Source organism: Hypoxylon fragiforme (assembly GCF_022984875.1).
Source record: "Hypoxylon fragiforme strain CBS 206.31 chromosome Unknown GGS25scaffold_7, whole genome shotgun sequence".
Classification (NCBI taxonomy): domain Eukaryota; kingdom Fungi; phylum Ascomycota; class Sordariomycetes; order Xylariales; family Hypoxylaceae; genus Hypoxylon; species Hypoxylon fragiforme.
Genome location: NW_026054762.1, coordinates 3012987 through 3029792, shown reverse-complemented (window position 1 = coordinate 3029792; position 16806 = coordinate 3012987). Strand labels below are relative to the sequence as shown.

Below are 16806 nucleotides of genomic sequence, written 5' to 3'. Positions count from 1 at the left end.
GAAATCTCAATTGGGGGCAAAAAACAAACAGAGGGTTTAAAAAGTGACTATATTGATCAGTAAAATCGCAACGAGTTAAGAATTAAAAAGTCATTTACAAGTATGATGAAAGACGCCAATGATGTTTTGAAAGATAAATCGTATTATTCCGGGATGGGGAGATTGGGCAAGGCTGATTCTCTTGACGCTTGTTGCTGACTTACGATAGTTATTGATAGTGCCCCCCCTACCCCCCTTGTTGATACCAACCTCTGTTTAAATACATAGAATAAAGTTATTCTCCAATGAATGGACACCAGCCTTGGATCTCCACTATACTTTTTCTCCATCATTTGTCAACCCCCGCCGCGTCTAAGCAGACTTATTGTACTACATATGTAGGTAGTTACATAGTATTCTTATACCAAGGCCCGAATACGTATTATGTAGGTACCTGGATACTTTAACCGCGCGACATCCTACATACAGTATGTACATGTATGTGCATATTGTACCTAGTAGTACTATCATCCTATACATTACATACATATCCAGCTTATACAGGCTCTATGTTTGACAATGTGGCACCAAGGCATTTCTATTGGTTCCAGAGTCTTTTTGTGTCTTTTCTTGTTTTACCTAATAGCTAAGTGTTCCAAACCAATGCATCCTACGGTTCTAGGGCCTAGGCATCTACTATAGTAATTGGAGACCGGCAGCATAACTTTGATTTGTTACACCTCTGAATTAAATATGTATACTACATAAGGTAGGTACATAACTATGTAGGTATGGATTCAAATCAGGTTTCTAATAATGTGGCGGGAGAAAAAGACCTCGACATTGTTCTAGATACATACATGTATTCGATATATGACACATGATATTTGATATTTGATATTATACCTAGGTACCTAGACAGTTTATATTTGGTTTTGGGGTATAACAAGGCAGGAAAAAGAAGGGGCTTTGTTTATCGTACCAGCCCTCGAACTCCTATGCAATGGAACATAAAAAATATGTTCTGCCAGAGGATATAACACACACCACCCTTAAAAATATCCAACTATATATTCTCCAACCCCCATTTTTCATTCCCCGTCGTGCAAGTTTCTCTCATATAACACTCATATAACAACCGTCCCGTCGTAGTCGTAATACAAATGAGAGTAGCGAGGAGGGATTTGATCTAAGCTTTGGGTTCAGCGCTGTGCTCGATGCCAATCTTCTCCTCGGAGCTAGCGAGGTTACGTTCAATCCTAATGATAGAGCGGTCGTTGCTGGTCTTCCAGGCTGGGATACCGATGTGCTTGATGGAGCCTGGGCCAGTGTGCTCGAACGTAGCGGCAACTTCCTCCAAAGTCTTGTTGGCAGTCTCGGGGAATAGGAAGAAGGTATGCCAGAACATGGTGAAGCAGAAGACGGCGAACAAGATGTACGTCTTCCAGCTGATGCTGGCGAACGCCGGGGGAACAAAGTATGCGAGGGCGAAGTTGAAAGCCCAGTTGGCAGATGTGGCGAGGGCGACGGCCTTTCCACGGACGCGCTGCGGGTAGAGTTCGGCTGGGTAAGTCCATGAGCAGGGACCCCAGGTCGGGGCGTAGGACGCGACGAATAGATAAGTGCTGGCAATGACGGCCTGGGCAGGTCTACCCCGAATAACCATAGAGATGGCAGCTGTATCGAACTCATGTGGCAGAGCCGGTCGTGAGTACACTGCGAACAAACCAGCATTGATGCAGAGCCAAAGGCACATGAAGAATGCGCCGATAAGCATGGTTGGGCGGCGACCCCATCTGTCAAGGAAAATAAGAGCCGGAACGGTCATAACCACGTTGATGATGAACTGAATGCCACTGGGTAGCAACACGTCGTCGCCCGATCCAGTCATCGTAAAGATGTAAGCAATGTAGTACATCATAACGTTCATACCCGTAAGCTGGGACCAGATTTGCGTAAAGATACCGATATGTGTTCGGTTGATCATGTTGGGTTTTAACAGCTCGAAGTACGACACATCCGCATTGGCACGCTCGAAGTCAACAACTTCCTTGATTTCTGCCATCTCCCTCTCGACTAGTTGGGAGCGAATGTCACCTTTGCCATGAACCAGGACGAGCACATCTTTAGCCTCCTCCCATCGATCATGTTTCGCTAACCAACGCGGTGACTCGGGAAGGACCATGAGACCGAAGAAGAGTAATATGGCGGGAATCATCTGGAGACCCCATGGTAAGCGGAAGGCGGCAGCTCCGTTGATGAAGCTAGAGCCGTAGCACAGGAAGAACATGATCGCAATACCCCAGGTGATGGCCCATTGTTGCATTCCGATAAGTCGGCCTCTCATCGATGGTGGAGAAAGCTCGGAAATGTAGACGGGGACTTGAGCAGAGCAGACGCCCACACTGAGACCGTTGATGATACGACCGACAATAAGCATGGGGATGTTCTGGGAGGCGGTGATAATAATAGAACCAACAATCCTGGAAAAAAAACACGGTTAGATAATATGGCTAATAGGGGCTGAGGTGACGCTATGTAGCGTGAGTAATTACACACCAAATGATAGCGCCAATTTGGATGGATGTCTTTCGACCTAGATGATCAGAAAGGAAGCCAGAGATGAGAGCGCCGAGCCAGGAACCACCAGGCATGGCAGCCGTGATCCCACCCTGCACGACATCGTCGGGTCCCTGGCATTGGCCAGTAGCAACGTTATTGCCCTAGTGTTGTCAGCACACGCAATGTCGATGTCAAGCGGGGTCATCAACTTTATAAACTCACCTGCTGGTTAAATTGGCACTTATAGGGCTGAGTAGAGATAATAGCACTCATAGAAGAGATATCGAAACCAAAAAGCGCACCACCTAACCAACAGAATCAGCATTCATGTTTTACAACAACCAAGCAAGGGATAAGGCGGGATATTAGGAAAGGAAGGCAAGTAAGATCTGTAAGGACGTACCGATGACGGACGTGGCCGCGATAAGGTAAATATTGCCAAACTGCTTCATAATGTCTGAGACCTCGCGTGGTCTATTAGCGACGCATAGGTATTCTAATCTATTACGTAGAGTATAGATACTCAAGAGGAATAACAGAGCAACTAGGTAAATAGGTCTAGGACGAAGAGGAGAGATGGATGCATATTATATGTAAAAGCGGTGGTGACTGGGGATGGCTAGGATGTGAGTGGTGAAAAGTCTCCTAGGATACTTACTAGGTACCCAGTGATCCTCGTCCTTTGATGCTTGCAACAAAGCAGATTAGTAGATTGGCCACTGCACCTTTCCCTGTCACCTTTCGCGTGTGTGTGTCCGGGGGAAGTTGCAGCCCGAAGTTAGTCAACGGGCGGTTCTAATCAACAAATGGTCGGCGGATTCCCGATGGGTGGATGTACTATAGTATCATGTATGTATCATCCTGTATATAGAGCAGCCAAATATGTACATACATATGTATGTACAAGGCGGATCCCCAGATTCATATTACATATGTATGTATTCCTTTGGATTGTACCGACCCACTTGGGCTCGGCTCACCGTGAATTCATTGAATCGACGTTTTGAGCGGCTTGAGGGCAATCGAACGCAGAAGTCATCGAAGTGTGGTCTGTCTCGTTACGAGCCGGGTTACCCACCCCGGACCGTCACAAGACATGGAATTCCAGGAATGCTGGCTGCTAAAGCCTGCCCACCTACAGCAGGAAGGGAGGAAATCATGAAGATATCCTTGTCCGGAGCTGTCGTTGGACTCTTTTTCCACGTTGCTCTCGTCCTTCCTAAGCTTTCCCAGGGCTGTGGGACTTTCCACAAAATCCTGGAGGTCACACGCGTGCTTGCCCTCACAGCACTGTTGTGCCATAGTGCGGGTAAGAGGCCAATTCGCAAGGGCGAAGACATTCGATTAAAGGTAGTCTATTGGTTATTGTGCTATTCAATTGGGTGGGAAGCTTGCATGGACCTATGTGTCTTAGGCATTTTTCTATTTCTTACCATGGACCAACAACATCCCGAGGATCTGGTCAGTTATTTTTGCGCAAACAATCAGCTTGTCTGATCAGGTTATTGATCAGCGAACAACGGGGATTAGGCCAGAAATGTGAGTATGTATATACATATGTAAGTATGTATTTTTCTCTCCCTTCTGCTTTTCTGGAGCTTGCATTGGATTACCAGACGTGTAGATGCGAGGGAGGCCCGATACCATCAATCTGTAGATGCAACCAAATCTGATCGACATCCCAAGATTCCGGGGTAGAGGTAACGTTTGTGATTGTCTCGATTATATTGATATATGAAATCGTATGGTATTGATTGTGTAAACTGTTGTCGAATTTTTGTTTCAGTCACCCGATTTTTTGAATTTTTGTTTCGACGATGCACCCGGAAGAATTGGAGGAGAATCTAGTTAATTCTATTACTTGGGAATTGTTGGAGATTCCCATACTACCCTAGGTACTACTATGTACCTAGCAGTACGTGCATAGTACTACTAGTAGTACCGTACATAATAATACTCGTCCGCTTATGAAAGTGGGATGATGTCAGTGGCCTATGAAATAAGAAGCTAGCGGTGTCTCTTTCCCTCCTCCATTTATGCACCTCCACTACGGGCCGAATAGAACTTGGGGAGAGCTAGGGACCCTGGTTCCCTTCCTGGGGAAGGCTCGGGGTAATCAAGCTACGATGGTGTTCTAAACCAGTACAGAGTTTGGCAGGTGCCTGCTAAATAGCTGGAGATAATACTCTACTAGGCAGTATCTTCGAATCCCCGGGTTTTTCATCATGATTTTTATGTTTTTTCCATACATACCCTAGTGCCTATTATTTCGTAAACTTCTTTTCCCCCAACTGTTCAACTATTCCAGAAGTCTCTTTACGAAAGCGACCCAGATGTAACCCGTTTAATTATCTCAATTCTGCGTATAGGACATCTTACATTACATATCGTATGTGCCTAGTCAGCAAATCGTTACACAACACGAACGAGCCTTCTGGTAGATGAATATTGGCCGAGTATACGAAGTCTCATTGGCTCTCTTAACATAATCATACAAGGGAAGTACTGTCTAACCTAGTAGAATACACTCAAGCGCTTGAAAAAGTTCGTACATACCCTAGGTACATACATAGTTATGTAGTAGATACTAATCTAGATGCATTCCTAAAGGGCTTTCAATACCAATGGTACTACACTACATGCTCGGAGCCGACATCTAGTGTCCGTGTCGGGAAGGAAATTTTCTAAATACTAATCTAATTAGGTATCTAGGACTGATTTGTGACTAACGTGCAGGTTTGGAGGTCTAGAAGTCCAGACGGTTGAAACTTGAGACTACATAACTAGACGGTTGCGGTCTGCAGACCATAGGACCCAACACAAATTCTTTGACATTTCGGTGCCTCTTCGGTATGTAGTTGCTTCTTACTTCGTTTCATTGATTTTGGATGAAATAATTGCCACGCATGGTCTTACTCAAAGCTCAGCCGCATCGACACGACACCAAGTACATACGCTTGACCACGTGGGAGGAGGGAGTGAGGAGAGAAAATACGGATGCGCTGATACCTACCATTACACCTACCATAGTACCATGCAGAGAATGCACAGAATCAATCAACCAGCTGTACGGGATGCTGTAACGCGACGTTGCACAGCTTGAATCCTTCGAGTCCTTCCTTACACCAGAAACACAAACAGCTTCCTCTCTTAACGCTAGCGCATCGCTTCAATGTTCCCCCAAACTCTAATTCGGTAGTACTGGTGCGTACTGGTGCGCTAAGCAGTAATACCGTTGAACAAGCAACCGCCAAACCACCCTACCCTAGGTACCCCAGGTAAGTTTCTACCAGGTTTCTACGACTAATAGTAGCGGCCCTATTGGATTTCAATGTTCTCATTGCCGCCAGATGCTAAGATCCCTAGCATGAAGTCAGGGCCGCTGTCACTTTGCTGGGCTCGGGAGCTACTACATTGACACTGCATAGTATGTAGGTGCAGGTGCATCTACCGATGTAATTAAAAACAAACAAGTTCTTTAGCGTTATGGGACACATAAGAATAAAGAAAGAGGCTCGAAGATCCGAAGCCGCGCACGAAATTGATACAAAACTCGACAGGCATCCAAAAAAAAAAGAAAAAAGAAAAATTATCAGGTAGGTAAGGAAAGAAAAAAAAGAAAAGAAAGACATCGTGAAAAGTCACTTGCCCATCATGTTTTTCAACTAATAAGAAACTAAAAGTCAGATAGTTATGACTTAGCGACTGGCTTGCAAAACAAGGGGGGAGGTTACCTATTTGAAGCCTTTTAACCGCATATAAGCGATCCCAACAATACAGCATCCATACTTACATACCTACTACATATTTGTGATATAGCACTTTAGCGACTTTAACGACATCGATATATCATACGATGGTTCAGAAACGGATACATTCCGCGAAAGTTGTTGCGATGTCATGTGAAGCTAGCTGAATGGCACGTGCTAACATGTTGAGCCAACATTCAACTCGCTAGTCGCCTAACCTACCTACCGAGCTATGTCATGTGAATGAATGACTGGAATGTCTCCCTCGAAACGCTTCAGGGATCCCTAATGAATGTTGTTTCGCTTGCTAAACGCTTGATTAGTCGTTCGAGATGCATCCATTCTCGAAAGCTTTCGACGGTCAACATTTTCAGCTTCGTTTGACACTACGGGGTTCGGGGTACGCCGCGCCGTAAGAAAGCTCAAATGTCACGCTCATTTTCAAAACGAACCCGCCCGCCCACTACTATGTTGGCTGAGAAATCCGAAATCCGAGATTCTATCATCACCCCCAGCCTCCAACCTTCCTTTTACTTCTTAGGCGAGATCCCCACGGAATTCGGCTCAACCTCGAGCATTTTGTTCTTCTATACTCCCGCAAACAGAAGATTAGCAAGACCGGACTTTGTGTTATGAGACCTCATAACACGGTCGACGGTTTTAGCTGGCGCATTGTTAGGGCGCATGAGAAAGAAGCAATGGGTTAATTCTACCACGAAGCTCCGAGACTTTTTTTTCTGCCAAGCCGCTCTACGAAACCATGAAATACTACTTCGTCAGCGTCGTATGGATTCAACGTCGTTCAAATAAACCCCGGTACGTCACCGCGAACCCACCGCAAATTTCGTTAATCATCCAACTACCTCTCGTCGGTATAATTCAATTATGACTTCATCAATGGCAATGGATGATCAAATCATTTTCGCATAGAACGCTTCTAGAAAGCTTCCGTGCCTACGAAGCCTAGGCAAGTAATAAATCCGCAACACTCTGTACCTGACTCTCGAAAACAGCACAAGGATATAAATTTACAGAGTACGACCAGTAGGCATACACATATAGCTGTGCAGTATTGACGTATAGACTGACCAATTCGAACCAGGGACCAGAAAATTTTGGTTGAGTTTGTCTATCAGCTCCAATGCACCGGCTATATACTTAGGGTATATATGCGCCTACTTCGCAGCTACGTCTTACGTAGGTAAGTTATCTACTAAGGGTAACGAGTTGCGGTGGATGATAACTACGTCGTATATAATCGGAGTGGCGACGCGATTTCTTTTGATCCTTCGTTCTCGCCAATGAAGATATTTGCACCGCCACGATACTCGGATCTTGGCATGGCTAGATCATGCTTCTGTCAATCACCACACTATTCGACACTACCATTCGACACTAAATAAAAGTTGACCAGATCGTATCGATATGGCGATTTAATTAGAGGCAGCCCGAACCAAGGAAATAGACACCTCTCATATCCACGATTCCTATGACTTGCATCTTCGTCTACTAAGGCCTTAAGTTAGGTGACCAGTAACATTTGAATAAGACTCGGTTTAGACTCTAGAGAGGATACTATTACATAGTATGTTAAAAAAGAAACGAATCCAATTGTTTGTTAAGAGATGATGGAGATGATGGAGACAAAATACCGGTAGTAGCACGTGGCTTGCAACTTTTGCTATGGGCACGACCTTTTAGTGCCAAATAATACAAGGCCATCCCTCCCCTGGCCTGAACTCAGGTACTATCCGGACCTGCACCTAAGCCTTTGAAGATCCATATGCAGTGGATACTTATGATGATGCGACCAATGCGGACATGTAGAGGCTTTGTCATTGGTTAAAAGTAGTTACCTAACCTAGGTCAGTACCTGTTTTTTTTGTACGGTTTGTGATTCGTAAGTGGAAATGCTAGTGACTTGAAGAACGCTTCAAGTTTAGACTTTAGCACTGCATTGCACTCTACACATGCTCAGCCACACGCGACGCTCACTGGACTGGGCATTCACCATGTGTACACTGATCCATCACCATCAATACTGGGCAGAGCATACAGTACTTACCAACAGCTAGTCAGCGCTTGTCAAACTTCTCTTATGTTTCAAATCAACACAGTAGATTCACTCACCAAATTTTTAATAACAGTAACATTTTAAACAATACAATAAACCTGATTCTCTAAACAATACATACAATACATACAATTTCGCAACAGCTTTATACAACTTCTCTCTTATTAAAGTTGTCTGGCCTTTAATACTTTATCCCTGCGACTTTGCAGTGGCGTTAAAGGATTAGTCAAGTCAGGATATACCTAGTATATCACTACATTCAATTCGGTTACCTTCTTTGGTCAACGGTACCTGGGTTCTGACGTCGTCACGAGCACGAACATAGTGGAAGTAGCGGGTCCCAGTATCAACCGGATCATTACAGTTTTTTTCATCGATTTCTATTTCTTTCGACTACCAACTTTACATATCGATCAACGCAGTTGGATTAGCTAAAATAAGCCGATCTACCTTTGTGCGACAAGAAAATGGATTCGGAAACACCTCTGAGGAGGAAAGATACCACCAAAGGTCCTCCGCTGAGGATCCTCAGTTTAGGTAAGTTAACAACCCCGCGATTCATGTATATTTTTGGGTATTCATCATAGAAGTCGAAAGCTAATATCGTCGCTTTGCGCCACCATAGATGGAGGAGGAGTCCGTGGTTATTCCATGTTCATCATTATACAGGAACTAATGCACCGTACCTACGTCGAAATCGAAGGCAAAGCCCCGCGACGCGATCAAATACCAAAGCCATGCGATCACTTCGATCTTATAGTTGGAACTGGTACCGGCGGTTTAATCGCTTTGATGCTTGGACGTCTCCGGCTGGACTTGGAACAGTGCAAGGAGTTGTATGTCCGATTGACGAGAATGGTCTTCGAGACTGATAAGACTTTTGCTGGTATACCCTATCGCTCGACACTATTCAAAGCATCGATGCTCGAGCGCGCGATCAAGGAAGCTGTCAGGGAACATACTGTTTCCGACAACGAAGGAAACGATGGAGAGGCGTCAGATATTCTCAGTCCACTATCTTCCGTATCGCGATCGAGCGCTGGGATGAGTAACTTCCCGCGACGGCATCAGAGCAACGCAAGTGTTGCTAGTTTCAGCGCTCGTAGTCCATCGAGCCAGGCTCGATCGGCATTTCGCGGTGGTGGTTGGGGAGATCCTAATGCGCGCCTATACGATGCAAGAGAAAACCGAACAAAAACGTAAGCTAGATTCCCACCCGCAACTCTTTATTAATATAGCCACTAACATAGGCATAGTGCGGTCACAGCCATGTATAGGGGAACCACGAGAGGTGGAGATGCCGCTATTTTGCGATCATATGATTCGAGGAAAGAGCCCGCCCCAGAATATGACTGCAAGATTTGGGAAGCAGGTCGGGCAACGTGCGCCATCGGATTAGCGTTCAAGCCAATTAGAATTGGACAAACGGTATTCCATGATGATGGATCTGGGACTTTCAACCCGTCCCCTTATGCTCTCGACGAGGCCACAGTCAATGAGTGGCCAGGACGCGAAGTTGGCGTGTTCATTAGCGTAGGAACCGGAAAGCGGCCAAAGGGTACGGATCAAAACTCCCATGTCTGGTACGAAGGTTTCATGGGCGAATGGGCAGAAGCCAGGAGGAATCTGATCTCTAAGGTGGAGGGCTCAGAACTGATCCATGAACGCATGAAGAAGGATCTTCTGATGAAACGAGGTGTCAACATCGAAAATTACTATCGGTTCAACGTCGAAATCGGTGTAGGCGAATTTGCCATGAATGAGTGGGATCGATTGGGCGAAATCAGCACGGGCACGAGACGATATCTATCAAGGCATGCCGAACAAAAAATGGTTCAACAGTCCGCGACGAAATTAGCCAAGATACATAGGGCTAAACAGAGGTTTGACAAACTTGGTACCATACCTGATATCGTATCTTCCCAAGGAATGGGATCTATAGATGCCCCACTAGCAGTCGAACTGCCCGGCGACATGCCTATGTCATTCCCAAATCGCAAAGGCCCACCCAGTCGGGAATCTTACGAGTCTGGCATAGATCACCTCTCACTTCCTGGCAACGGCACCAACACTGTCAACACGCCCTCGTCCCGCAGCTCCGGCGAGCGATCGTCAACGGGACACCCTTCTCCAGCTCAAATTGCCACCCGTCCCCCACAAAAGGTCCCTTCTCCACCTGCTCTGTCGCCAGCAGTCAGGCCTCCTCCACCTGATGACGAACCTGATCGTCTTATAGTGACGGCTCCCACGCCAGCCCAATATCGCGTTGCTGCCGGAACAGATAAAATAGCAATTATGGGAGCTGACGAATATCCACGAAGGCAACAAAGGGATCCCATCGCACAGCCTGTGATGCACCCATACCAGCCACATCGCATCGAACCACCACCATTGCCCCCTAAGACGCCACTTCCCGAGAAGCAGGCTCCGGGCGGGCGACGTCCTAGCGGTATTTTGCCGCCCTACCCCTTGGATGACGATGGTCCTCCGCCTGTGGTGAACATGGCGAGAAAGCCGGAGTATAGAAGCAGATGATCGGGATTAATTATGATGATTCTCAAGCTTATAAGATTCATGAACTTATGAGCTAGGTATACCCTCAGGATTCTAGGATCTAGTTAGCTAGGCTACCTAGGTCAAAAGTCCTTTTATCACGGTTCTGGCGTTTTTTCTTATTCTTGACTTTATTACACAGGGGATAGGGGATACTTTGCGTGTCACGGGTCCTTATGACAATTATGATGATTGATACCATATCCTACGTAACGGGGGGTCATTGCGCTTTTGCCTTTTGCTTTTGCTTTGGCACTCGAGCCTACCTAGGGAATGCGCAACGGGATGGGGGCTGGAGAGGAGATTTGCACCTATCGGACGAACAAAGATTTGTAATGGGATACCTACCTAGCCTACCTAGTTCAGGTACCATTTATTTTTTATTTTTTTTATTCTTTTATCTTTTGCGCTACGTGCTTGATATGTTCTGCGCAGTATATCCATATTTTTGTTATTAATATGGAGTTTGATGATTTTGATCCATACCCTACCCTAGGTACTACCTAAAGTGTCTTGAGTTTCTGTTCTATGTAGAGGCTTGCTGTTGTTGTGTGATGGGCGAGGGGCCCCGATGGATGAATCTCCGACCGTGGATAGGAAGTTGGGTATAGTTATAAATTGCCCCTTTATCACACTACTCGCCATCGTTTGATTTTGATCCATGGTGGCTCTTCGATATGTGGTGCAGCACTCTATGTAGTTTTCAAAGCATCCACGGATGTATTCCAGGCGGTATGTATTCCTCCATGTTGTATAACGTAAGTCCTACATCCTTCCATCGCTTACAAATAACGTACGTACATTGCGTAGCTAACATAACCGCCCATCCCTTTGAACGGCCCGGTCGGAAAGCCTTATTTCCTCTTTTTATCTTCCTATCCTTTATTATCCATCCCTATTCCAAACACAAACTTACACATAACCCTATGCATAAAAGAAAAGAAGAAAAAAACAATGGCGCCCCACCTCATCTTCGGCACCGCATCCTTCGGGATGCCCATGACGGAGTTCCAGGATGCAGACGCGGTGAAAAACGTACTCCGGACGCTGAAGGAACTAGGTATTACGAGGCTAGATTCGGGCGCGCGGTACCCGCCCACCAACCCGGGGCGCTCGGAGGAGCTGATCGGCGAGGCGGGGGAAAGCGGGTTCCGGGTTGATACGAAGGTGTTCACGGACACGGCGACGGATGGGTGTGGGGATTTGGCGGCGGAGGCGATGGGGAGGTCGGTGGAGGGGAGTTTGGGGAGGTTAAGGGTTGAGGGGGTTTGTATTCTTGCTCTTGGTTGAGGTGGGAGGGGGTGGAATGGGAGGTAGGGAGGGAGAGAGAGAGAGAGAGAGAGAGATTAACTGCGGTTATAGGTGAACGTACTGCACATCCATCGGGCTGATCCGAAGACCCCACTCGAGGAGCAGGTCAAAGGGTTTAATGACCAGATTGCGAAAGGGCATTGCAAGAAGGCAAGTTTACCTATGGTTACCATCCTCGATCTTAGGTAACTACCTACCTAGGTAGTGACTATATACCCAAGAGACTGACGCGTATCTTCTTGATCATAGTGGGGTGTATCCAATGTGCCACTACCAATGCTGGAGAAGATGATACAGATCTGCGAAGAGAAAGGCTGGCAGAAGCCGAGCTGCTACCAGGGGATCTACAACTTGGTGTCCCGCGGTATGGAGTCGAAGCTCCTGCCGGTCCTGCGCGCTCATGGTATCGCGTTTAATGGATATCAGTGAGTGACCACTAGTCTACTACTCCATCTCTCTTTCTCTCTCCATTTCTATCTATCTATCTATCTATATATCTAGTATCGGCAGTACCTACTACCTAACTAACGCACCACCAGGCCCCTAGCAGCAGGCTTCCTAACTGGCGCCCTCGTGAACAACGAGCCAGCCGGCGGTCGCTTCGCCGACGACAACCCCCTCGGGCCCACCATGCGACGCATGTTCGGCGGCGAGGACCTGCTCGCCGCCATGAAGAAGTTCGGCGCCGAGGTCAAGGCCCAGGGGCTCACGCCGGTCGAGGTTGCCATCCGCTGGGTCGTGCACCACTCTGCGCTGGGGGACGACGACGGCGTTGTCGTGGGCGCGAGCAGGAGCGCGCAGGTGGTGGATACGGTGGAGCTTGTGCGCAAGGGCCCGCTGCCGCGGGAGGTGCTGGGGTTGGTGGAGGAGCTGTGGGAGGGTGTGAGGGGGACACGGGGAGAGATGTTGTAGGGGGCTGGGGGTCCCGTTGAGGAAGTCGAGATCCCGCTTGAGACGTAGGTACCGCTATTCTCGACGCCAACTACCACAAGGGCCCTAAACACACTCTCCCTCGTGCGCTACACAATACCAGAAATGTTGCTGCGCAGGGCCATCGCTTTCGTTAATCTAGAGGATTTCCCACCAACCGTCCTCATCATCATTGTCATCTTCGAAGCTGACACGTCAAGACTCGAAGTCAACACTTTGGCAGACTAAGTGACAGCGGATACCTACTCAAAATAATAAAATTGACAATGTAGGTAGCTAGGTAGCTCTCGAACATTTTCCTCGTGCATTTAACAAGCGCTATGAGGAGGAGAATCTAGAGTGGACTTCTGCACAAAAGGTCCCACGAACTATATTCGCGAAATGAGCTACAACGTCAGGAGAGTCCTTCGCATACCTAAGCAAAAGTTCATCCGCTTTATCGACCTCATAGTTAGGTACCTAAGTCTCGCTTCCCACAATCCCAGCATCGACGTCCTTGTAACGTACTGGTAACGTTAAAAACTTATTTCGGTTTGATGTGTGATTCGTATAGCTGCCTGCTGCGCTGCGCCTACATAGCATGCCGGTTATATACGGCTGTCGCGGCTATACAATACCGCAACATCTGATTTCTCCGAACAGATGCCCCTTCGGGCACATATATCATGAAGTTCCGCCCACAGTTACTGCGTGGTACCTGGTACATATATAAATCATGTGCCAGCAAGCTGTATCTGAGGTTCTTAGAATAGTCAAGGATTCGCACTTGAGAGCCCCTTTGACTGTCGACTAACATAGGTAATTATAAAAAATCAGTGTTAAGAGGAATTTAAAGGGGCTATAGGGATTATGCGCCTCATACTCCCCATCTGCCTTTATTTCCTACACCTAGTTCAGCTGGGGCGTGGCGAGAATGAGGGACCGAGTTATCAACCGTACGTTAGGTAGACTCCTAACCAATCCCACAATTATTGTACTAAACTCATATTAAGTGAGAGCAAAAGGCTCAACCCAGGGATCGAGTCTTTAATCAGGTTCAAACAGAAAACCCCCTCAGCTATCAGACGCAGTGTGGGAGCCGTCGCCGCAAGTGCGAGCCCCTGCAACGAAGGGTTTGAGAAGCCCGAGTATCGATTTGCTCGGTTCCAGTTCAACAAGACGGCCACCGAAGCAGGGGAGAGGAGCATGACACATTTCCTATTGCACGACTACGTCAATGAGGAATCTACGTCGTGCACAACGCCTTACTTACAGGATCCGAATGCGCCGACGTGGAATAGATGCGAGGGTAGTCCTGAAGAGGGAAAACCAAAGACTGTGTTCAAGTATACGCCTGCGAGCAATGAGCTTGAAATCAACCAGTTGTGGGTGTGTGAAGCTGAGAATAAGACGCATCCGTAAGTCACATGTCATCCCCAAGCTGACCCCTGAAGCTCCCAGGTACCTATAGGTATGAGACAGGTACGAGGAAACACTAACACGAAGCCACAACGTGCTTCATCTACGATCAGCCATCTTTATTATTCATCAGGGAAAGTAGACCTTACAAAACTCCTGCAATGCGTCGACGATGACCCACAGACCAAGTGTACGGTCTTGGACGACACGGCCACCCCGTTCACCAGCGACTACGTAACTCCCGTCTGGAAATCCGGTGACGTGGAGATAATACCACCCTCGAAGGAACCTGTCACGGAGACACCGTGGAACGAGACTCCTTGTGTCGGCCTCTCGTTTAGCTATCCGGATTGGGATGTACAGGACTTTACTTACGAGGAAGGAGAGGCGAGCTTTCGCTTGAACAATCATGGCAACAATGGATCAGTGGCATGCGCGGTCCAGGAGGGCGATTGGTCTGACTGCGGCGATAACTCGACAAGTGTACGGTACGTCGAGCAGACGGGGGAGCTTTCGGTCAACCAGACCTGGGTTTGTAATGGAGGAGAAGAATACCCACATGAGTATGCGTCCCTACTCCTTACCCAACCGACATTAACCTGATACCAGTATAATACTCTGCTAACACTTAAGTAGCGTGACATTCCGGGCCGTCGGCACAACATCAATCGGTAGTACCTCAACGGAGTCGACCTACATCAAAGGATCGCTCCTCGAGCCCATCGAAATGACCCCCCGCGTCTCTCCCGAAGGCGTCAACCACCCGAACTGCCTCGAGACATCCGAGACCCCATCATGGACCGTCACCTCGTGGGTCTGGAACGAGAAGTTCCTGAACCAGTACAACACCGGCAACCTGACCGTCACATTCTCCAACCCGGCGACCGGCTTCGAGACAAGGTGCAGCGGCAACGGGGAAGAGCTTAAACCGCGACGGCAGATACGGCAACGACAGGTGATGGGGGTGTGCTCTGGCTCGGACCCCGTTTGACGATTATCGGATTGTGTCGCTGATCAAGCTTAATCCGCTCGATGGCGTGTTTTCCATACAGCAGGGGTGGTACTGCAATGGGCGTGGTGAGAAAATGCCGTAGGTGTATCGCCCTCTGATAACCCTCGTACCCATGAGCTTGTTATATACCTACCTACACAGGGAACTGACTCAACGCCCCCCTAAAGAAAAGGGCCAAGTTCAAAGCCACCGGATCCGCGCACACAACCCTATCCTGCACCTGGACCAACGACAGCACGTCCAACCTCCGCACCAAAACCTGCACGCAGACCCTCCCCCCCCCTCGCCGTCCCCGGAACCGTCGAAACCCGCACCTCTCTCCTCCCCCCCCGGACACCTTCCTCGAGGTCGCCCCCTCAGGCCACAGCTGCACCACCGCCTCGCTCCTCGCGCCGCTCCTCCTCGCGCTCCGACGCCGTGTACGCGGCGCCCGCCCCCTTCTCCGCCGCGACGCGCGGGTTCTTCTCGCTTACTTACCTTTTTTGGCGATGGACGGGCACCAGGGCGTCTCGGTCACGGACGCGTCGCTGACGCCGTCTTTGCCCGCGAGCGAGCGAGCCGGGGAGGTGGTACGAGTGCAGGGATTATGATGCGGGTGGTGGTGGTGGTGGTGGTGGTGGGGCGCCGACGTCGAGCTCGTGGGAGAGGAACAGTATCGAGTGCAAGTGGCAGCTGGACCTGGCGACGGGGTATTTTGCGGTGAACCATACGTGGCTTTGCGATGATAAGGATGCGGCGAATCCGTGAGTTTCTTCTTTTCACCCCTTCCCCTTTTTGATTTTCTTTTTTTTCTTTTCGTATGATACCTAGGTATGTGTAGGTAGGTAGGCTAGGTACCTAGTAGATAGGTAGATATTTGTCGCTGATACAAGAGATCTAGGATCGTCTTCAAAGCGGTGGGGAGCCGGTTCTACGACTTCTCGTGCTATATCGCCTGGGACGACGACGAGATTGCGTGCGGTCCGACGGGGCTGGACGCGCCGCCTGTCTTGCCGACGTACTTGACGTGGGAGAGTGTGCCGGCTGCGGAGCTGAAGGGTTATTATACTGGTCTTTAACGGGGTATCTATCTGCCAGGGGTAGGTAGTAGTTGAGCAAAAAGGATAGTATCAGAAATAACTAGCTGTCTCGATAGTTCAAGTAATTGAACATTCAGTCGTATCATGCTCTTCTAGTAGGTAAGAGCAAGCTAAGATTACACACATTTTAACCCGCCCGCCCAGTACCTAATTATCGAC

General features: G+C 48.1%; 4 protein-coding genes across 4 annotated transcripts; 3 read left to right on the top strand and 1 right to left on the bottom strand.

Moving 5' to 3' along the window:
- Positions 1-1168: 1168 nt before the first annotated feature.
- GGS25DRAFT_515300 (general substrate transporter) lies at positions 1169-2993 on the bottom strand (the record flags this gene model as incomplete). Its single annotated transcript, XM_049263069.1, has 4 exons — positions 1169-2462; positions 2539-2702; positions 2764-2846; positions 2945-2993. 4 exons carry the CDS (start codon positions 2991-2993, stop codon positions 1169-1171), a joined length of 1590 nt encoding a protein of 529 aa, XP_049115140.1.
- A 5838-nt stretch (positions 2994-8831) lies between these two features.
- On the top strand, positions 8832-10899 carry GGS25DRAFT_524142 (FabD/lysophospholipase-like protein; the record flags this gene model as incomplete). Its single annotated transcript, XM_049264549.1, has 3 exons — positions 8832-8901; positions 8990-9563; positions 9621-10899. The coding sequence occupies 3 exons, from the start codon at positions 8832-8834 to the stop codon at positions 10897-10899; spliced, it is 1923 nt and encodes a 640-aa protein (XP_049115139.1).
- A 972-nt stretch (positions 10900-11871) lies between these two features.
- On the top strand, positions 11872-13386 carry GGS25DRAFT_524141 (putative oxidoreductase; the record flags this gene model as incomplete). The annotated part of the gene is made up of 5 exons (XM_049264548.1): positions 11872-12183; positions 12280-12393; positions 12478-12653; positions 12768-13110; positions 13189-13386. 5 exons carry the CDS (start codon positions 11872-11874, stop codon positions 13384-13386), a joined length of 1143 nt encoding a protein of 380 aa, XP_049115138.1.
- A 621-nt stretch (positions 13387-14007) lies between these two features.
- Positions 14008-16626, top strand: GGS25DRAFT_524140 (uncharacterized protein; the record flags this gene model as incomplete). Its single annotated transcript, XM_049264547.1, has 7 exons — positions 14008-14093; positions 14151-14555; positions 14670-15119; positions 15193-15541; positions 15736-16026; positions 16127-16311; positions 16449-16626. The coding sequence occupies 7 exons, from the start codon at positions 14008-14010 to the stop codon at positions 16624-16626; spliced, it is 1944 nt and encodes a 647-aa protein (XP_049115137.1).
- Between the last annotated feature and the right edge of the window lie 180 nt (positions 16627-16806).